We start from the raw sequence: 23,956 nt of genomic DNA on the forward strand, positions 1-23,956 counted from the left end.
AAGTGAAAAGTTCATTGACCCTCACATACTGGCAGCATTAAATGGACTCAGTGGATTATAAAAAGTATGAAGTTGCAGGGGAGGGCAGTGGTAGGGGTATAAGAAGAGTTGGACGGGAGGGAGTGGGGGTGGATACATGTCATGTATATGTATGAAATTCTCAAGTATTAAGGAAAGAAAAATCAGAATAACTTCATTGACATTTTTTCCTAGAAGCTTAGCCCTTCCCTGCAAAGTGCCATAACTTTGCTTTCCAATCCCTTAAAAATAGATAATTCAGAGGAAAATCTCTAGTCTAATTCATCAGAAGTATCAAAAATTCCCTTTGAACTGAACGTAAGTTTGTGAAAATAGCTCTAATCCTTTCCTACTCAATTATTTCCTAATACAACCATGAAAATAAGCAGTGGCCTGAATAGCAACATCCTTAAAGAAATGTAATGAACAGTTCCTTTTTTTATCTTAAAGAAAATTTCTGTCTGCATGGGAACTAAGCAAATATCAAGAGTACATGGGTGTAAACAGGAATAAAACAAAATTATTAGACCTGAATTTATCTCTTTATTTTACTTTTTGTCATTTCTTTTCCAAGCACACACAAAAAAATGCATGTGTTTTCCAACCAGCCTCTCCCATTGCTGTCCTGTGTGCACTGAGCAAAATTGAATTTTTATGTCTTTACCATGTCTTTCCATTTCTATGACTTCTTTCAAAATACTGATCTTAGTGTAACTTTGGCCAATAGACAATTAATGCTAATTTTTGCTTTCCCAACAGGCATCACAGTTGATAGGCATGGATTCATTTACTTTGTGGATGGGACTATGATCCGGAGAATCGATGAGAATGCTGTGATCACAACTGTAATCGGCTCAAACGGTCTGACTTCTACACAGCCATTGAGCTGTGACTCAGGAATGGACATCACTCAGGTAGACACTGCTAGTTTTCAAGCGTTATCACCATTTGGCATTGTGGAAATGGATAACAATTTTTTCATACAGAAATTAAGGAGAATGGAAGTTGGGTGGACCTGCTATCATGTCAGACAGCAGAAATCTCTCTGTATGTGAGCTACTTTTTCCCTCCTCAGAAAACATGGGGAAAAATGGCAAACTATGATGAAAATATTGTTAGGTGGAATATTAATGCAACAAAGTCCCCAAACTTTAATCAATTAAACATGAAGGCAAATTGTCTCTGTTGAATATTTCCTAAAAGATATAATTTTATTATTTAAAAAATTATTGTATTTATTTATTTATTTTGTAGGGGTGTAGGCAGGGCTGTGGGTATACATGGTCCACAGTTCATGTGAAAGTCAGAGGATAACAAACAGGCAGTTTGTTCTCTCCTTCCACCATGTAGGCTCTGGGGGCCAAACTAGGGTCGCCAACCTTGGTGGCAAGTACCTTTGCCCATACAGCTAGATGAAACAATAAATGAAATTTAGAAAAATAGGGATGATCAAAAGTCTTTAGAAGCCTTTTTAATGTATACGTGAGCATAGATTGTTATTCATGTGTATATAAACAGCTATTTCTAGGATGTTTTAAGTTTTCTTAAGTAAAAGCAACATCTTCTCTGAAACCTATTTTATGTATATTAAACTTTTTTGCCAATAAGAATAAAAAGGAAAAAAATTAGTATACTGTTCATCTCAACCCAAAATTCTGATTTATCACTGTTCTAACAAATCAGTTAATGACAGAGAGGTTATAGAGAAATCAACATAATTCCAACCCTGTTAGGGTGCTTTTTAAATACCCATTTCATGTGTAAAATGAAGTAAACAGACTGGACAGTTCTTGAAGGAGTTAACATTTTACTAACCTGTGGCTCTGATGATGTAATTTTTTCAAAGTAATTACTGTCAGAGAAGATGTTTTTTTCTGAAAGCAACACAACACTTCTCTAAAAGTATTTTAAATGATAAGGCTTAATCATTTCACTTAATGAAATGTCCAAAAGTAGGCAAAGATGCCAGCAGACTTATTTCCTCTGTCACACTGGTCAGAACATGGTAGTATAGTTCCTTGTCTTAACTAGACATTGGCAAAGAATAAATGGGGTTTTCAAAATTGATTGGAACCCTATGGAACTGAGTCACTTTCCTTGAGCATATTGCTGCCTGGTTCTTGAACTGAAATCAGGGTTCCAGTAGCAAGGAATATAGGTCACTGCTACACAGGCAACAGATGGCACCCTTCACAGTTGAGCTATCAGTGTGGCCCCATTTCTCATACCACCTGAATCTGAAGACAACAGGGAAAATCGAATGAACAAGTTAGTCTTCCTTTAGTAATTAGTTCTAATACCTCTTCTCACTTCTACACTCCACGAATACTCTAAAACATGTAAGCGATGCACCTATTTGAGCTTTCTCTGTTCCTGTCCCTCTGTCACCAGAAAAATTCATGAAATGATCATAATCAACAACAAAAATAAAATGAGGATGGGGGGCTGGAAAATGGACAAAATGAATAAGCCATTTTTATTAGAGATTTGAGTATATCAGACTGTCAAGTCCTAGAACATTCTAACAGTCTATGATTCAAAATTCTTCAGAAGGCAAAGAAAAGAAGCACTATTTATGGACATGTGGAAGGGTGTGAATGTATTTATGTAGGGGAGGGGAGAGAGAAGCTCTGCATATATATGATTCACTTGTGAGGTATTTTTAACTTAAAATAGATCACAGTACTGTGATCAGTCAACTCTAAACAACGTATCTGATTCTGTGGAAAAAGTTATACTGAAGAGAACTCTTTGTCTACATAGAGAAAATATATAAACCTCATCACCATGAAAGTGATTCTATTTTTTTTAATTCAAATAAGAATTTAACCTCTGAAAATCTTTTAACTTTTGTTACTTTTTAAGTCAGCAAACTTTTTTTAGGGTTTTATTTTTAGTGGTGCTGGGGATACATGCTAGGTGCTTTCAAGAGACTTTTAATTTCTTTCCTGTGTTTCTTCTTATACTTTAATTTTTTCAGGTTAGAGGCTGCAACTTAATTACTGCATGTCTTTTTCCTAAAATCTTCAAATTCTGCTTGTGTACAAGTCCACTATTCATCACCTTCTCCCACTGGGAAAAGGAAAAATTCTTCCCCAAAAAGTGGGAGGACAGGACTCATGCAGTTTGCAGAGAAAGCAAGCATAGGTAACATCCACCAGGAAAGGGAGGGGGGCGGCACAAGGACTAACTTACTTTACAACCATAATCAATACTTTACAGGCAATCCCATCTCTTTCAATTGAGGATCTACTGTAGACAGTATGTTCTTTGAACATGCATGATATATGCTCAGCAGACAACACAATTAATATATATTTATAGACTGTATATTTCCACTATGGTGGAAAATGATATGGAGGATTAGGTAGTGATGAAGCAGAGAGTCAACTGCAGGTGAAATGGTAAAGGAACTTGCAAGCATAATAAAATTTTCATTTTACCCAATGGAAAATTGGAAACAAGAGATAACATTAAGAAAGGAAATGCTATTGGGTTCTTCCTCATTTTTCTTTTGTCTTCCAAGGCTGGACTACTTGGCTGGGAAGAGTGAAAAAAAAAAAAAAGAAAGGAAATGCTTCACATCTTTAACTCTAGCACTCAGGAGGCAAAGGCAAGCAGATCTCTGTCAGTTTGAGGCCAGCCTGGTCTACATAACCAGTTCCAGGACAGCCAGTACTGCATAGTGAAACCCTGTCTCAAGAAGAAGAAAAAAAAAAAGAATAGGGGATATATAAGGCTTAGGGCCATAGTTCAGTATAGTGAGCAGAGAAAAACTGTGTTTGAGGACAAGAGACCATCCAAGAGCATGTTGAAATAATGTAGGTATGACAGGAGTAAAACATATCACTGTTTCAAAAATCTGCTATGCTAAATAACTTGATTTTTTGGCTGGTGATTTGTGTTCATTGCAATACACATCTGCAATGAGACTGACCATGATGCTGCCTGGTTTTATGAAGTTGCATAAGCAAGCACTGCTAGTGACTGAATGTAAAGTATAAAATTATATAAATATAAAAATAAATTGAGAATGCAGACAGAATGCTGAAATATTGGAGCTACACCCACAGAACTGCCTGACTGAATTTCAAACTTAAGGAAACACAGGGATAGCCATGGTATTGCTTAGGTAAGCTATACAAAAAGAAGAGATGCAGATTTTAACAAAAGTTGAATGATGGATTCAGTTTGGGGCATGCTTGAGTCTGAAATGGCCTGTGGGTAGCATCATCATAAGATACCTGGCAGGAGATTGTATATAAGTCTCAACTCAAGAGCTGAAATGCAGACTGTATTCATGATTATTGATTTACAGATAATGGCAAATGAGGGCAGTAGATGAAATCTCTCAGGGGATATATGTAACATAAAAAGAAGAAAAGGGGGCTGGAGAGATGGCTCAGTGGTTAAGAGCACTGGCTGCTCTTCCAGAAGACCTGGGTTCCATTCCCAGCACCCACATGGTGGCTAACACCCATCATTAACTCCAGTTCCAAGGGATCTGATGCCCTCTTAAAACCTATGCAGGCATTTCCCATACAGGAACACTTATATACATACACTCAAAACACACCCATAAAAATAAAAACAATCAAATTTTTTTTAAAAAAATCAAGACCAAACTCTGTGAACACCAATGTTTAAGGGAAAAACAAAGAAGGGGTGCCCACAAAGGCAATGAAGGGAAGATCTAACAAGAGGAAAACCAAGAAGGTATGTGGAAGAAAAAAAACTCAGGGAAACAGGTTTTCAAGGTCAGTATCTCATGCTGCGTAGAGGTCATGGAAAACAAGAGGGTTTTTTTTTTTTTAGGCCTTTTGATTTTACAGCATTGGTGACTCTCATAATAATGCCTTTGGTGGAGTGCTAATTGGTAGACATGGGATTGCTGTGGTAGAGTGGAAAATGAGGAAATGAAAATAGGTCATTCTTTCAGGTGTTTGGCTGAACACAAGAAGAAGATAAGATGATTTGAGATGATGGGATGCTTTGGTTTTGAAACAAATCAACCCTTAAGTATGAGTAAATCAGCTCCCAGGTGGAACTGAAAAACACTGAAGGAAGTTCAACAGGCAAGGAGATTGAATGTTTCCAAGGAGGAGCTGTGTGTAGCACAGCTGACTAGATACTCAGCGATTACCAGAGCTTCCCATCTGTTCAGACAACTGTGTCTGATTGGCGAACCCTACTTCCCACGGGCGTCCTTAAGAACATGCGCAGTCTTCAGGTAGAAAGTAGAAAGCCAAGTAGGGAGCTTCCTAACACTTTCCAAGAGTAAAGGCTCAGTTGTTTATCGTAGTGCTTACAGTGATCCAGCTGAGCTTACACACTGCTCAGTTTCGTATTTCAATAAATCAAAATATATTGATGGATGAGGCCAGACAAACATCTGAACAAGAGTGCACAGATTTTGCTGATAGGAATGTACAGGAGAAAAATAATGAAGATTTGAATCAGACATTAAGAAGAGCTTACTACTCCTAAGATTTTATAGGGTTCGCACCTTTTAAAACGTTTCAGGCAAATACTAGTTAGAAATTGTATGTATTAGACCTTTCCGGTATGAGGAAGATGGACCCATTACATGAAGATTTCTCTACAAAAGTTAACCTCATTTCTAAACTTTTCTCTTCCCCGCATTTTGAAACTAAAATATCTAATAAGGCAAGTCATATGAAGTCTCGCATGATACCTACAGAGTTTGGGAAGTGATGCAATAGAATGATTCCAGTTCTCTTTCTTAGTCTTCATACTCTCTTAGACAAATGGAGCCTCACAAATAAACAATCCTCAATAACAGATCATAGTATCCTCTAGTAATTCAAAAAATAACTGCTGCCTTTTACTGAGTTTTTATTGCCAGGAACTATGCTGAACATCTTTTTTATTATTTTTTAAATTTTTCATTATGTATACTCACTGTAAATAATACTGAATTATATAAGGACATGTGTATGCAAGTTCAATTGGAATTTAGATTGAACATGTTCCTCCCATACTGTCCTTTTTCGCCCTTCCTCTCACACATTTATCCTCTTTTTCTCCAATTTCACTTTTAGTTTCATGTTATATGTGTGTAAACACTTGATTGATATGTCTGTAGAAAACCTAAGAAGCACAAATGAGAGAAAGTACTATTTGTCTTTCTGTGATGGATTTAATTTGCTTAATATGATTATCTCTAGCTGCATCCATTTTCCTGTAAAGGACACAACTTCGTTCTTCTTTATGACCGAAAAATTTCCATCATGTGACATATGTGTGTCAACTTTTCTTTATTGATCCCTCTGTTGTAAACTGTTCTATTTTGTCTCCACATACCAACCACACTTAAGAGATGGGTATCATCATTCTCATCTACGGAGGAGAAAACTGGTAGTGAAAAGGGTTCTGTAGTATTCTACGACCATCAAGTTATCAAGTGATAAAGACAAGATATGCGCATAAGATTTTGGATCTCAAGTATACATTCTTCCAGCTTCTACATTTTCCATAATTGGAGCTGATCAAATATCATTGTATTTAGCTGAGTGATGTATATCACTGGGTTGAGGACTATTCTGTTTAGTCACAGACTCTGTGTTTGATGACACTTAGGAAATCTTTAAATAAAGATTAAAAATAAATGAAATAAAAATTTCATCTCAAGAAATGAAATTTGCTTTGAAAATAAACCAGCCATTTGTTCAAAATCATTTTTTTCTTAAATTACTGAAATATGAAACTGAACTCTCAGTTCAAACTCTGAAGTGTAACTTCCTGTTAGAAGCAACTAGGCTTTTCACTTCAGGAGATGAGTTGATTATAGAGAGACTGTGCTCTTTATTTTCATTGCTGCTTTTCGAGTCTTTCTGCTCTGTCCTTAACTCTTGTGCCTAACTAGAACGTAATTTGGAGTTCAACCAAGAGAATAATCTGAGAACTGGTTTAACTGCTTGGAAACAGCCTAATGCTAATCCAAAACTCAACCCAATAGCAGATAAAAAAATACAGGTAGTGCTGAAGCCCCACTGCCTACAAGGCACATAGTTTTATTTATCTAGAGTATCCACAACCATGGCTCCATAAATACACATAGGATGATCTGTGCCCTCCTCACTGAATCCCAATATCATCCACTTATTAGACAGTCCTAATGGAGGACAGTGGCGGATCAAACATGGTTATGAAGAAAGGAAGGCAACTAGTTGTTTGAAAGAGCAAATGCTAGCCTGATACATTCCATCTATTGACTTAGTCTACTCATACCCAGTATCTTCAATATCTTTCCCAGCCTTGTATCAACTATGAATTTGAAGAAATTCTTTCATGTCTTTGTCTGTGACAAAACCAATAGCTAGATAGGCCAAGATGCAACTGTGGGATCACTAGTCTAGTTATCTGTTAGACTATATCTCTATATCTATGGAGTGTGATTCATATTAGAAGGGGAAATCAGTGAAATGACCTGTGATGAGATTTTTTTTAAAATGAAACACGTCAGAAAAATTTCAGAACGTATCATGTGTGGTAAGGCTATTTTTTCAAAAACGTTTTTTGTTCAACTGGCCAATGGTGTAAAAAATATTTCTGAGTGTGGGTCATATTCAAAATAGTCATGAAAGCCACTGTTCTCACCAGAATTTTACCCAACTTATCCACAAAGGGATTATGAAACTCAAAGGTTTCATATAACATTAATAACTGTTTCAAAGAAGTTATGAATTGCTTTATAAAATTTGTTTGCAGCCATAGTATCCATAAACACCACAGTCCTGGTCACAAAACAAAGAGACAACTGTTTAAAAACACATTTGAGTATGTATTTTTTGTGACTCAAACAGTTTATGGCATACATTTGCTCTTCTGGAAGTCAGATATACGTTTAACCCTCTCTAATCTTCCAGCACATGTTCAATTGCACAGTAGTTCTCAAAAACTCACAAATACACACACACACACACACACACACACACACACACACACACACACACGGTCTCTAAAGCCCATTTGCAACTTTGTAGGAGGTGATTCTTCCTGGCCAGAAAACTTGAATTCAGTTAAGGAAGTTAGGTGTTCTTTTAAAATCCCTTCACCCTTCTCGAGCTTTAGAAACTCTGAATCGATATTCTTTGTGGCCATTTTCTTTAGCAGAGAAACAAAACCTTCCCTTCTCTCATCCATCAGCATTATACCACCTGCCCTAAGCAACAGACCTCTGGCTTTCCTGGCTGTCTTCTGCTCTCTACATAACTGAAAAAGCCATTTTCTATTTTCCTTAGAATTTTTTGCAAGCTTCAAATAAACTACAAGTGGATAGAAGGGGAAATATAAAGCTTCCTTTTCAAAATCTACATGTCAATTCTCTTTTGTACAGTAAATTCAGCATTTTCTGTTGTTTTAAAAATACACATATAATAACAGCCAACCATGAAAAGGTACTGCAATCTGAGGAGAAAAAATGAAAAGAAACAGCAATTTAAGAGGAAAAAAGACGCCTCCATTTCCGTCTTCTTACACTCTTGCCTAATGTCTCTCATTGTCCCTCCCAACACCACTTTCTCCCCTGCCAACCCTTTCACATCTATAGAACATCCTCCATCACCCTGAGTGATACAGATGATATTGAGACTCAGGTTTTTCAGGGGTTACTTGCCTTTCTTTGTGCACTTCCATCACTCTCCCATGTGCACACGAAAGGAGAACAGAATTAGATCTTTCGAATGAAGGCCATTATAAGTGAAATTCCCTGCAGAGACAGACTTCTGAGTTTTGTGAAGCTCTATAGGGAATCGAGAAAATCTGAATTATAATAAGTTTGCTTGAATAAAGGGATCTCCCAGGGGGGAAAAAAGAAAGTTTATTTTAAAAGTTTTTACCACTAGAGATGAAAATCTCAACACCTCCACTCCCAGCACACCCTCCCAATGCTTCAGGAACTGTGAAGCCCATCTTGCTGTCATTGCAAAGAAAGTATCTGTAGCTTCCTATAGATGATGCAGATGTGTGAAGGAGAGGGTGAGTTTCAGGTAAATAGCAAGACAGAGAGGATAAAACCAAGGTGTCTAAAATATATGGAAACATAAGTTTCAGCAGCCAACAATACCAGTGGTCAACAGGCAAAGAGAGGAGAAATGACAAAACCATGATGGAAGCTTGGGGGTACAAAAAAGATGTAACAGCAGATTAGTGAGGCCCGGAGAGAGCAAAAAAAGGTATTTTGTAGCCCCGGTGCCAGTTGCTTACTCCATCTCCGTAGGCCATGGCTACTTTAACCAACTGAAACAATCATCACATAGTAACTTACATCGTAACGGAAAAGATGATGTCCAAAGTCATGGTATTCAACTCTCCAAGGGAATTTTATGTTTTCTGTCCCTTTTACCATGCCTGGACAGCACTGCAACAATGTGGCAGCTCAGCAATTGGTTTATTACAGGACTCCAAACATGCACTCAGTGAAATCACCAGCTCGATGATGGGCACGGAGAAGGAAAGTGGCACTGACTCCAATCCACACACCGCAATCACATTTTGCTGCCACAGACTATAGTTGTCAGTTGGAGTAATTTAGACCTCTGATTTTGCAGCCCCACCAAAACCATATTTTTAATTCCTCTAGGAATCTCTAGTGGCTTTCCATGTTGTTCACCTGTAAATGAAAGATATGTTAAGCATCATGGCTGGAAATTGCATTTAAAATGCTAAATAGCCACTACTTTTACTTGCCATTTAGGCATTTTTTAAAAATTCCTTTCTGAATCATTTGTTCTGCTCTCCTTAGAAATACGGTAATACAGAAAAAAATTCATTTTTGTCTAGTTCTTGACCCAAAAGAAGGATTTCTATAATCTCAGATTTAGCACTACATTTTGAAAATTGACACTGGAATTCTAGAGCTGGTTAATTGTTCCTCCTTATGAAGGCTAATTCAATAAATTACCCAATTGTTGATTAAGTGGCCTCTCTTTTTAATGGGAAAGCACTTGCAAAAGTATGAAGTGCTTTACAAATATAGAGAATGATGTAAGATGCTAATTGGTATCTTCAGGAAATATTTTCTGCCAATTCATCATGTGCTTGCAAAAATGGGAGGACACAAGAACAAAGTAAGTCTGCAAGGAGGTTATTCTGATTTTGTCATATCTGATGTTGACAATGTCTAATTTAAGTGCACTCCTGGATAATATTATTTAATGCTTATGCAGTTCAGACCTGGTCTCCTGGCTCTGTCACATGCAGGAAAAACAACAATAATACCTTCTGGAACTGCAAAAGCAAGACAGACCTTTTTTAAGCCTTTAATAGAGAGTTCAAGAGACAAATTTAAGTCTTTTGGCTAGCTTCTCCTTCATAGTTACGCCAGTATTGAAAGTCAATAAAGCACAGTGGTAGGAACACAGGCTGCTTAATTTCAAATCCTAGATCCATGCTTGATGTATGTCCTTGGAAAAAAATCTTTATCTATAAATGAAAATGATAATATCCCTTCCTCATAGTGAGGTTGTGAAAATTCAGTGAGGTCAGTATGCATAAATCACTTAACAAAGTGTTTGGCTTCTAAGTGTGCAATAAACTATTCAGTGTAGTAGGAGTAATAGCAGTTGACCTTGCTGTTCCAATATGGAGAATTAAACTGATAATTTACAGAACCGGAGCAAAAAGAACTAGAAATTTGGACGTCATAAAGAAATTATACAATCTTCCTATCTGTCCTTTACACATCCAGTTTTCACTTTTTGAAGTAGGCAGATATCTGTAGGTGTGTTTGATGGGCTGTAGCAAGCGCACGCTCCAGAGACGAGTCTTAGCCTGCTTTGACCTTCACAGAATGTTTCTTCTGCCCAATGCGGATGTGAAGCTCTACCTAGATCACTTAGTGATCCTGATAGTCATTGAATGGTGCCCCAAACCCTTCATTTTCTTTCTACTTTCAAGAAATGATATGCCGATTGTGGAGCTAAGGCTGAAATGTACTGTGAATTTGAGATTTTTTAGACCATCTCCCATCTCTTTAAGATCTAGAGATAAAAGAGCAGTTTATTCAGTGAGTAGCCTGCAGCCATTCTAGGTGGGTCAATTTTGCCCAAAATATTAAATAAATATTAGAGTAGATAACAAAGAAGAGTTTATTTAGGTCAATATGAAGAATGCTCTCTTCTCAAAACTACGCAAAATGAAACAAAAAGGCTTCCAGCTAAGTAGAAAATCAAAAGAGATTTTGAAGCTGATGTTTCCTCAGAAGAAAGCAGTGTCCTCAGGTTTATTTGAAGCAAGTTTAGTCTGAGTCCCTTCATCTACCCAATGATTCTGTTTCTTTGTTTCTAAGACATTCAGGTTTTAAGCATACCTATCAGGTGTCTATTCAAATATACAAGAAATCTAAATTTACCAAAATGATAAACTGGAAGAAAACACTTGTAACAAGATTGTCCATAGTTCCTTTAAATATTATTCTGTTTTTAATTTCACATTGGGTGCCTGCATCTCTCAGGTAAAATCATAACCTGTAAAATCTAATACAACAAGAAATTATCACAGATATTTGCATTGGTCCCTCCAAAGTGACAGCTAAAATTGTTTGCGTAAGAAGCAGAGACTAGCAGCCCAACACCTTCAACTTCAACATATCCAAATTCTGTTGAAATGTCTGCACACAATCAAATAGCCAGAGTTGTCAGGAGCCTTAAAATTAAAGTCAAGTACCGTGTTCAATGCTATATCAAAAATGTAATTTATCACATAAATAAAACTCCCTCAGCAGTGTCCTCTTTCCACACAAAGGACAATGGCATGTTAGCTCTTATTAAAACTATTAAGCACCAGAGGAAAAGTATCTTCAAAGTTCAGGGACAGTCACAAGATACAAAGCTAGCAAACTACTTTTGAACCATACATTCTTTCACAAATTTTACTCAGCATGCTTCATGACCTGTGATGCACCTGAAATCCTAATTTGTACAGAAATATTTCGTTGGTAAATTAACTGCTTAGTGTCTAGAGGTTTTAGAACAACATCTCAGCATAAGCCAGTTGGCCTGACTCTATTTATGACTATACCTTTAAGCACAGTACCAAGTCTCTCAGCTATGGAAAGGAAAATTGCGTGAATCAATGCCAATCCTTCTTTATCAAGTGGAAATACAATTCAAAAATAGCATTCTGCTTGGCAAGAGGGCCTGCCCTCTGGTCATGTAAACGTTAGCATACTTGGAAAAGTGAACAAGGGGACATAAAACATTTACCAACGGGCTACACTAGTTGAGAGGGATTTACCCTGAGATGCATTCTCCTTTTTGGCATGAAATTCATCTAGTAAAGAAATGTTGTAAATCCAAAACATTTGAAGAGCTTAATGCTCAAGTGCTTCATACTTTTTTTTCCAGTAAATGTTGTAAGCTATTCCAAATTTTAAGGGAAAAATTTAACTCAAGTCTATAAGACACGGCCCTCTCCAGTGTCAACAGTGTCGGTGTGAAAATAAACTGAGGTATATTCTCATATTCATTTGGTTCATGTCTGACTACACTTCCCATGCCCAAATCCAGAGCAAGATGACATTGAAGGAATAATCCAGAGTTTGACAAGGTAACTACCAAGTGAGACTACAAAAGAAATGTAGTAATGTATTAGTAATGTAGTAATGTATTAGTGTCTAAAATAAATTATGAACACTTTGGAAATATTGTTGTAGGTCAGCCTCATAAACATTAAATACAAAATCGTAACACCAAGAGCCATGTGGCAGAATCATATGATCTAGTATGAAATTGTTCTCAAATATCACAGAAAAGAGAAGGTTCTAGATAAGAGTGAAATTCCCACCTAACCAAATTCCTAACACTGCAGTTTATTTCATACAGATTTGGGGGAAGGCTATAATTGCAATTTCAGTACCTATTACTTAAGATCTGCCTGGGCCAGCAGAGGAAGATATTGACTAATAACAAGATGGTCCTGGCTAGTTCTCATTCACCTTTACTAATTTCGCCTTTACTAATGTCTTAGTTTCTTTTGTATTGCTGTGATAAAATATTCTAATGAAAACAACTAAGGGAGAAAGTGCTTATTTCTGCTTACAGTCAAAGGCACAGTAGATCATGGTAGAGAAGTCAAGACAGCAGGAGCTTGAAGCAACTCATCACTTTATGTCTGCACTCAGAAGAGAGCATTAAATGCATGCATACTATCTTCAGCTTGCTTTCTCTCTTTTACTCAGGCCAGGATCTCAAGCTCAAGGAATGCTTCTACCCAACAGTGGGGTGGATCTTTCCACCTCAGTAAATTAAGATAATCTCCCACAGACATTCTTAGAGGCCCTTCTCCCAGGCCTAACCATCACAACCTGTTTACTGTTACCCCAGCCTACAATAGTGTTTTAGTCTTACTCTATCCTTTTATTTGGGCTCATTTTATAAATATTAATCAAGATCCAGTGAGAGAAATCACCTAATTGTAACACTATGTAATATAAGAGATAGGCTACACAGATGTTAATAGGCTTACAAAAACTAAGAATATCTTCAGAAAGTGGCCACTACCCCTAGACCTGGAAAAATAAAGAGACTGAGCTTGTTTGACCCTAGAAATTTGGATATTTTGTTCTGTGGAGGGGGGACCTAGGCTTTTGGGAAAAGGATACTAACATTCTTACAAGAATGTTTTTATTATAACAATGAAATTTGGCTTTGGTACCTGTGAGAGTACATGATAAGACTAATTCTCAGAGGATGCAAATGAGCTGGAAAGCACAGTCAGCTAGTGCTGCCAGAATGAAGGACTACTGTTGTGGTGACACTGGCAGGAATAGAAAGCAAGAGGGAAGGAGCAAGTCCCTTCTCGGTCCTCTAGCCTCCCGGCATCCCATTATTTTCCGTACTGTCAGCATCTATCAGAAATCCAGCTGGAAAATAAAAATGAAGGTGTGCAGTCTCAAACCCAGCATCGCACAGCAATGTCTTTAAAGGGGTGAGTTTGGAGCTGTGAGACGGTAGCTTAATAACTAGCATACTGTGCAATGAGGTGTTAGATTTTCGTGTCATTGTTGCTGCTGGAGTCACTCAGATATGCTTACAGTTTGGATGAAACACTAATTAGAGTGGACTGTTTGCCACAAAGGATTTCATCATTACTGGCTCTGTAAGAAGCCATTATTAAAAGACTTCAACCAGAGCTGCTCAAGGTGTTTATGAAGGAGATTTTGACTCCCCTCTTATTGAAATTCAGGTATTTAATACTCATCACCAACTTTTTGGTTTTGTTCAGGCTCAACTCTAGAGCCAGCATGCTTCCTTAAATGACTCTATGTATGTGGTAAGTGGTCAGGTGGCCAGTCTCCAGAGTTCTGGAAGGACAAGCTTGAGCTGGGCCATCTGTTTGGTGTGTGAGTTTTGTATTGCACATGGGGAAGTGTTGGGCAAAACCCGGAAGCACAATGAAGGTCTAATGGAAATATGACCAGTTAAATCCTCCTTCTAAATGTTCATTATGCCATCTGTTCTTATTAATGTCCTTATCATTTGGAAACGTTACAGAGTTAAGATGAGAGAGACAATCTGTGGAATTCTAGTCTAACTTGAAATGAACTTCGGAGGAGAACAATTATGAATTGTGATGTTTCTCTTCCCATTCATAGCCATGCCCATTTGTATCTTAACATCTCCATGGAGAAAATTTTAATAGTTTCTTTCTGAAACATTGCATCAGCAAGAAAGGTTAGCAGTAACTACTGAAATGAAAACATAAGCTCAAAGTGGCTGATCAATGAAATCAGACCATTTCATAAAAGCCATGCTGTCGTACTTCTGACCTGTAAATTGCTTTAGGTGCCAAGGGGAATTGGAAACTTTGTCTATCCTTTTGAGCCAATACTATAACATTAACAACCTGCAACAGACAAATTTCTGCAACTTCTCAGCAGGAAGAGGTTGAAGAATGATTTTAGGGACTTCCTTATAAGTTCCAGCTTCTCTGTGCAAGCAAAACTTTGGCACTCACGTGAACAAGAGTTCCACCTCCTTCTTGATGAAGACCCACAGTGATCTCCTTAATCTGAATTATCATTGAATTCCTGGTCTTATCGCCTGGCCTCACATGATTTATTACCTTGGACTGCTGTCTGGTTCACTCTCCTTCAGTATCTGTATCCCACACAGTGATTAATATACAATAAGTATTTAATAAATATACGTAAAATTAGAGGGTTCAAAAGAGAAAACAGTAAAGCTTTTGTGTTTATATATATATATATATATATATATATATGTTTGTAAAAGTACTGAAAGAGTGAATTTCTTTGGCTCTATTGATAAACCCCAAGATACAACAGATACAAATCGTAAATTGGCAAGAAGCATCATGTAAGTAGCATCGTGTACAATGTGTTCTTCTCACAGTAACAATTGAATTTACAAACAAATTAGCTGTGGAGTCTGAAGGACATTCTGTAGTTTTCACACTGGGCCTTCATCTCCTGCTGATAGATGACTTTGACTGTAAATTGAAAACTGGAAGTGGTTAAGCATTCTGTGTATTCACAAGTGCCATTTCCAAAATTGAGGCTTCAGAAAGGAGATGCAAGAAAGGGTCGACGGAAACTAAGAGCAATTATGCCTGTTATTAAGATGAGGTAGTAGCAATTACACAGCAGACTCATAGGGAGTACGTACGTGCTGACTGTTCTGAGGGAGTCTCTAAGAACAAACTTTTAGAACACCCATCAGGCTTTGAGTCTCTAGAGAAAGTGAGAATTTTCAGGCTCTCCAACAGTATGCTTTTGGATAGGGTTTATAGACCTAGGAGCCATCTTAGAAGAGATGTGCTTTTTTCTCTGTTTCTCAATGAGCCTGAATGAAAGCATTGTATTAATAAGAGAGCTTCTTTCACTGTTTCTTTCCTCTAGACTAATCATCCCCAAGGTTTTGCATACAAGGACCCCTTTACACTCCTGAAAAATATCTCAAAATAGATTTTTCATTGTATGAGTTTAATCATGTCAATATTTACTTTATTAGAAACTAAGAGTATGGTTGTTTCTTTTGTTTATTTGGGATTTATTTTTAGTTTTTGTTTTCATTGCTATAGATCTTTGTTTCTGTTGTCTTTCTTGTTTATTTATGAGAAAGAGTCTCACTGTATAGCCCGGGCTGCACTCAGAGTCTCAGATAACCTAAGCAGTCTTTGAGTGCTGAGATTATAGATGTGTGCCTTTGCATGTGGTTAATACCATGACTTTTTAAACTAAAGAAATAAAAGCTTTATGTAGGCTCTAGAAAACTCAGGTGTAAACACATAAGCAAGTGTACAATAGTAAATTGCTTTATTAATAATTTTGATCTCACAGACTTCCTAAAAGAAGGCAGTCTCCAACATCCCTGGACCAAATTGGAAACACCAGAGTTCCTCAACTGTAAGATACCACCAACATAATTAGTTTGTTAACTTTAGGTGTTGGTCATAAATCCCCCACTAAACAAATTCATATATAGTGCCCAGAAAAGTTTAAATATAAAATGAGCGGTAAACATAATTCAAATTTATAGAAATATAGCAACTACCACTAACATCAGTATCTGGAAACCTGGATTTACTGACTGGAACATACTGATGAAACAGTATTTCATAGAGTCTATTTGCATGGTGGAATTTGAAATACTTTAATGGGCTGAAATTATTGCAGTCGATGAAGCACTGATGTTTTTACTCAACAAACCTTTGCTAACTATAATACTAGATGGATCACAAAATGAATGAGTCCTCATCCTTGCCATTGTAGGCTCATAGACCTGACAGAAGACATACGAAGGCAAAGAATATTTCTAATATAATGGAGACACAGTAGATATGAATAACTGACTCATGATGCTAGAAGAGCAACTTAAATGGTCCAAAATGGAGGCCTGGGTGTTCTTAATACTTGAAGTTTATCTTCATCGTTATCATTAAATTTAAGCAACTGTCCAACCTCTTAATCAAGGGCTGCCATTATAACATAGAGTTGGAGATTACTGTGTTAAATGAGATAAGAGAAGCCCAGGAAGACAGGCACTGTGTGGTCTCATTCGAATAAATATGTTTATCTCACAGAGGTTGAAAGTACACTGGGGATTACCAGAGGCTCATCAATGGTAGTAAGTTTCAGCCGAAGGAGCAAAATGTTCTGTTGTTCTAGTGTACAGTAGGGTGGCTATAGATAACAATAATGCAACTATACTTTTCAAAAAGCTAGAAGACAGGAGTTTGAAACTTTTTACCATAAAGAAATGATAAATGCTTAAAGATATAAATGCATTTAGACTGATTTAAACATTACACAATATACACATGTATCAAAACTTTATGTGGCACTCCATTATTATGTACAATTTTTAGGTTTTTATGTACCAGTTAAATATAAGCAAATCTCTTTTATTAAAAATGTGTTTACTTATTTTTATTTTATGTGACAAATATTTTGCTTTCATGTATGTATGTGCACTATGTGCATGTCTGGTGCTTGTGAAAGTCAGAAGAGGCTTAGCTCTCCTGGATCTGGAGTTACGTGCAGTTGTTAGCCACCATGTGGGTGCTGGAAACTGAACCCTGGTCCTCTGCAAAGGCAGCCAGTGCTCTTAACTGCTGAACTGTCTCTCCAACCCCTCAAAGAAACAATTTTAAAAGACTATCTTAGTTATCTTTCCCATAATCACCAGTCACTTTCAAATATTAATTTACTTAGTTTAATTTTATAAGCACAAGTGATTACTCCAAAGAGGCAAAACTGGAAACTTTTTGACCAGATAACTACAATAGTATAGTCAAAAGCTCCAGTAAAATAGAAAGTTGAGGGCTGGAGACATGGCTCAGTGGTTGAGAGCACTGACTGCTCTTGCAGAAGACCCGGGTTCAATTCTCAGCACCCACATGGCAGCTACCAGCCATCCTTAACTCCAGTTCCAGGGGAACCCGAAACCCTCTTCTCACCTCCGCGGCATTGCATGACATGGGTGCACTCACATACACGCACGCAATACACTCATACACATAAAATAAAATAATAAATAAAATATTTTTTAAACATAGAAAGCTAAGCAGTTCAATCATCGTGTTCATTTTTATTAGATCTCAATGAGACTAACAGAAAAACTCCATATAACACAGATGTAAGCAAGATAGCAGGCAGACTAGATGTATCATTCAGGACTGAGATGGCAGCTCTACAAAATCATCTGGGACCCAGGCTTCTCCATTACTTCCATCCAAGCACATAACTTCCGTTTTGGGGGTAATGCCATGGACCAAGATGTGCATCAAAATTCTTGCCATTAATATTCCTATGTTCCAAAGGAAGTTGAGATCACAAAAATTCCCTCCAGTTGAGCCAGCTCTTTTTTTTCTGTCAATGTATATTTTTATTGAATTTTTGTGCATTTCATACATCTTAATCACATTTAGACCCCCTTGCTTATATTTACCCCCAAAGCTCCCTAACAGATTTCATGCATTCTGTTATATATGTTAAGGCCCATTGTGTCAAGTTGTGTACCCAGATGTCCCTCAGTGTGAGTAGTCCCACTGGAGCCTGCTTAGCCTATCTAGTGTTACTCCTTTAAAAAAGACCAACTCTCCATCACCCAGTAGTGATCAGCTGCCAATAGTTTCTCAACTTGCGTTGAGACTTCTTACCTGTTTCCCCAGTTCTATGCTGGGTTTCTTCTGAGTTTGTATGGGTCTTGTGTCCAACCTTTAAGTTATACATTCACAAATATGGATGATTCCATATTTCCCTTTACACCATACTGCCTGGACCTTTGTCATATGGACACAGCTAACTGCAAACAACACTAGAATGCCTTTCATTTTAGACAACACTGTGCCCACATAAGAATGGGGATATACTACTAAGCAGGAAAGATTGGTTGAATGAAGGATTTGGGCCTACAAATGGAGGTCTCTGACACAAGAATATTAAGAGGCACAAATATGATATTTCACATCGACCCTCTTACTATCTGAGCTTCTTCAAATTTAGAACAGAGAAATACCACCTAGACAAAGTTTTGTTTTCTCTTATTGGAAAGAAGGATAGCACTTAAAAGAGTAATGGTTATTAATGGCCTTGCTTATGAAAATAGAAATTATTAGAAGATGAAATATTCCAGGACTAAGGACTATTTAGGAATTCTTGTTTCATTTCATGGTGAGATGGAGGTGTTTTGTTTTCTTTGCTTTGTTTCATCCAATTCCATCTTTATTTAGGAACTGAAGTATATACAATTTAGTCTATGTGTTTTGTAGTAAAATAATTCTAAAGATCAGCCTAATTGTAAGTCTTTGATTAGCTTGATACTTGTTGTTCATTTGCAATGAATAATGCCTCTTAAATATCCATTTCTCTCATTGCTCTCACTGGATAGCCACATTGACAGAGTATGTGGATGTTTTTGGCCAAAGGTTGAGAAGTTCTTTAAACTGTCCAGCTATTATGAAAAGCTACTGAATGTGGATCTGAGATAATGGGAAATAATTTACTTGTTGGCAAGGTTGTGTTGTCTTGATATACTTCATCTAATAATTTTCTCTCTTTAAAGCCAAGATCAATAGGGGCCACCACTTTCAAAGGTGTCATCGTGATTTCCAAGTGAAAAGAAACTCCCAGTCTTTCTCTAGACAGCATTTCCTTTCCCTTATAAATTTGAAGACACTCAGTCAGTATCAGTGTCAAGAGATGAGAAGGCCATTTGAAAACTGACAACAAGTAATGTGAACAATCTGGGGTTGTCAGCTTTTACAAGCATGGGGAAATCTACCATGAAGCTGGCAGAACACCTGGCACAGAACATTCAGTCCCATTACTGTATTGTCCTCAGGGATGGAGTTATAAATCAGAAGAGATAATCACACACTTCATGGAAAGTCCTACTGAAGAATCTTTGGACATGAAATTCCAGCAAAGTCACTTGTTAAATGAGCCACAAAGCTCAGAGTGGACTAAAAGAGGGAGATCAGAAGCACCATGTTTGTGATGAGGAGGCAGGACCTTTGAGAAACAACTGGGTTTCCACAGACCAGTTAAACATTGGGGATAGAACTTGCTAGCACTTGATGGAAATTATAAAATACTCTAATAGTCATATTATGTTTCTGAGGCATTTCCATAAAAATTAATTTCTTAAAGTAAATAGAAAGAATGGACATGATTGTTACATGCCATCGGCTGGCCCTTATACATACCGAAAACTAAAAGAAGTGAATTTAGAAAAGACTGTAAGCTACATGAGGGGAGGAATCCATTCTGTCTTCATTACAACTCATTTTTTAGTGTCTTGCATAGTGTGGAAGAGAGGACAAATAGACATATATTGCCAGAGAAAGGAAATTAAAGTCGCATGTTCTATGCTTGGTATTTCACCCAGAGTACCATTACAAATAACAAAATAGCCCAAGAAATAAGGTAAAATAATAGCTATGAAATTCACTGACAAATTTATGTGAGATAATACACCCCAACATAAGCCATATGTCTCCTTAAAGGAGACATAGCTTAGAAAGATAAAAGGAATAGAAAGAAAAATGAAAGGAATGTTAGGGGAGAATAAAGCAAATGAACAAGTGGCTCATGCTATAGAATCAGAGGAGATCTTGAAAGAGTTTGAGTGCGCAATAGTCTTAATAAAGCTTAAGAGTTCATAGGATGTCCAAGGAAGAAAGCATTGCAGTAGTGGGGCAGGGACCAGAGCAAACCCAGACATATTCCATAATTAAATAATCACCACCCTTTACAGAGCTCTTCCTGTGTAGTAGACACTCTGGTGATTTGTACATTTTTGAGTTTTGTTTGTTTTCATTGACTTCTTGGAATTTTTAACTGAATTTTTCTGATTTTCATAAAATATAATTTGATGGTATTTAAATACCCTCCCTTATCTGCACCTACCTCACTGACCCCCAACCAGTTTGATGTACTCTATTATGTATAGTAAGGGTTATTAGAGTCTAATTTGTGTCTCCAAATGTTTTTCAATGTGAGTCCATCCACTGAAGCCTGGTTAGCCTACAAAGAATTCCACCCCTGTAACAGACGGTCAATCCCTCTTTCAGCAGACATCAGTAGCCACAATTTCTTTAGGTGGATTTGAAGCTTCTTACCTACTTCCACATGTCTATACTGGATTTTTTTTCTGATTTGAGCTTACATGGTACTTGTGTGTGCTGTCACCATAGCTGTGATTCCACATGTGTGACTGACAAGTTGTCTGGAAAACTGTTTCTTTGTGCTTATCCACCACCTCTGGCTCTTGCAATCTTTGTCTCCTCTTCCACAATGATCCCTCAGTCTTGAGATGGAAGAGGTTTGATATAGGTGTCCTATTCAGTGATAAGTACTCTACAGCCTCTTGTTCTCTGCACATTAGCCAGTTGTGAGTTTCTGTGTTAATTACCACCTGTTGCATAAGGAAACTTCTCTGCTGAGAGTTCTGAGACGCATTAATCTGTGGGTATAACAATAATGCATTAAGAATTTTGAGAAGGTATTATGTTACTTAATTTCTACATGCTAAAAATGTAAATTTATGTATGTTAATCGGTTTTTCTGAGGCTACAGAAATAGCAAATAATATCATTTGAAATTTTTATCTGGGAAGTTTCACCTTCAGACCCTGAGGCTCCTAACCCCTTTACTGTACTACACCTGAGCCTTCCTTTTATAGAGCACATAGCTTTTGCCAGACTGTTGCATATCTTTCTAAATCAGAATGAAAAACAGTGTTCCGCATGCCAATTGCTAGGAAGAGAGGGTCTCCTGTGACAGATAGTTGGGTGAAAGGACACTTTAATGGATAGATGCCCTGATAAATAGCTGGTCTTCAATTTGAACATCCTGCAGCTAGTTTTCCCTCCCTCCAGTCTGTCCCCCAAGCTTCACACTAAGTAATGTTTCTGAAATACTAATCTGACCTTGTCAACTGTCCACTTTTTAAGATCTTCATTGACTCCTTACCTACCACCTACAGCTTAAATCTAAAGGTCTTAGGAGATATATATATATCCCTCTAAGGCTTAGTCCAGTGGTTTTCAACAAGGGACAGTTTCGTCCCTAAGAGGACATATACTGTTTTTGGCTGTTATAACTGGAGTTAAAGGTGCTACTACCATCCACAGAACAATACTGCTAAACCTCTTAAAAATGCATGGTAATAACATCAACAGAAAATGGTGCCTTAGAACCGGACCCTACTCTCTAGCAAACATCTAGAACACCATTTGTCACTAATAACTACATGTTTGATACCTAAGCAATCCTAGTCCATAGTCACCCTGCTCCCATATGATTTCATGTTTCTTTGCTTTTTTCTATTTTCCCTCCACTGAGATCACTCTTCCCACCTTGCTCCTCCTGACACTTCTGTTCTATTGGTTTTCACTTCTAAGAATCTTGCCTAAACTCCCTCTTACCTTGTGTTCATGTGATGTGACTTTGGGCATGCATTTACTTTGCCGAAGGACGTATTTCTAGACCTGCCTTCCATCACTTACTAAGTGAACTAATGAAGGGTAGAAATATAGGAAATTGAGAACAGAAGTCATTTTTCTCAAATGATTTCTTTCTGAAATACATACAGTGCTATCCTTGGAAAGGGCCTGATACCTAGGAAGCACTCAACAAATACTACTTCTACTTATGACCCAAATCAGTGCTCCTGGAATTTTGTAGGTGCTATAGATTAGTACCAATTCAAAGAAACAGACAGTACCTATTCAAATTTAATAAGTAGGTCAGTTTAAAGAAAAATATTAAGTCAATTGTAGTTGGTTACAGGTAAAGCAAAATTCATGAAAGTCATATTATGGGCAACTGACATTTAGGAAAGAGTTGAAAGGGAACTACATTGAATTATTACTGGACTGCCTCTAAACATCCATGGCTATGAAACTATTATTATCACTTAGTTTCCCCTACTATGTGCTGAACGCCTGGCTGAGTACCTTAAATGACTATATCATTTAATGCATATGATAATAATTAAATAAGTAGATAAATAAATATGACATATATGTACACACAATTATTAGCCTATTTTCCTTGCTACACATGAGTAAGGAATGGAAACCTGCAGTCAAACTGTTAGAGGGAGCCCAAGTACATAAAGGATGGTCTATATCTTTGTTGTGACATTAGTCCTATAACTTCTAACTCATTCTAATCAAAGGGCTCATATTTAGATAATGATTTTTCACCGAGGTTTTGCCCTGTAGGATCCTGCTGTCTTATAAACTGCTACTGAGGTCAAAATTAGCTGGATCCTTAAAAAATCAAGCATGAGACTGTTTGACCTGAGAGTCAGCTCCCTTCAAGGCAAGTTTCCAATTACCATAGGAAGACATAGTGCCATCAGGGGCTGACATCCCAACCAAGCGCTCATTTCTGCTCAGGGTTATTCCTCAGGGAAGGTTGTTGGGAGATGGGCAAATTCCACCAGCTTGCGGCTATGCCGGTGAACTTTAATGCTAGTTTTGCTTAAATACATTTTGACATTTTGAACAAATGAGTGTATTTTTACAAGGTGGGGCAAGCAGCATGAATTAGACCTAATGGTTTGCCTGCAGGCCGGGTCACTGAGCAGAGTGTGCACAGACTTCAGCACTGCTCTTTCATCTCTTTCTACTCCCACCCCAAAAGAAAGCACGTTTTTCTACCATCACACACAACCCCCACTCACAATAAAATAGTTTTACAAATGTCAGCAGCTTCTGAACGTTAACCTTAGAGCCATCTCAGTATCAAACAGTTCTGAGATTCCCTGCGCAACTAATAGATGCTCATTCCAGCTGTGAGAATCAGCCTCCAAACTTCATTCTATATGTCAGATTGCTTATTATGGAAACGCCTTAATAGTAAGTGCTGTGTTTCTATTGTGTGGGTGTAAGGCGCCGGTTCCTTGGCAATTTACCTAGAAATGGAAGTATTTAACATGAG

At 37.4% G+C, this 23,956-nt stretch overlaps 1 protein-coding gene across 1 annotated transcript in view; it reads left to right on the forward strand.

Moving 5' to 3' along the window:
- Tenm1 (teneurin transmembrane protein 1) overlaps window positions 1–23,956 on the forward strand; it is an 873,778-nt gene that overhangs the window by 806,534 nt on the left and 43,288 nt on the right. Inside the window, exon 25 of the mRNA XM_008833909.1 lies at window positions 778–932. Coding sequence (XP_008832131.1) covers window positions 778–932 — 155 coding nt within the window. The remainder of the gene's footprint in view (window positions 1–777; window positions 933–23,956) is intronic.

This window comes from Nannospalax galili, unplaced genomic scaffold (assembly GCF_000622305.1).
Source record: "Nannospalax galili isolate Female #2095 unplaced genomic scaffold, S.galili_v1.0 scaffold75, whole genome shotgun sequence".
Lineage (NCBI taxonomy): Eukaryota > Metazoa > Chordata > Mammalia > Rodentia > Spalacidae > Nannospalax > Nannospalax galili.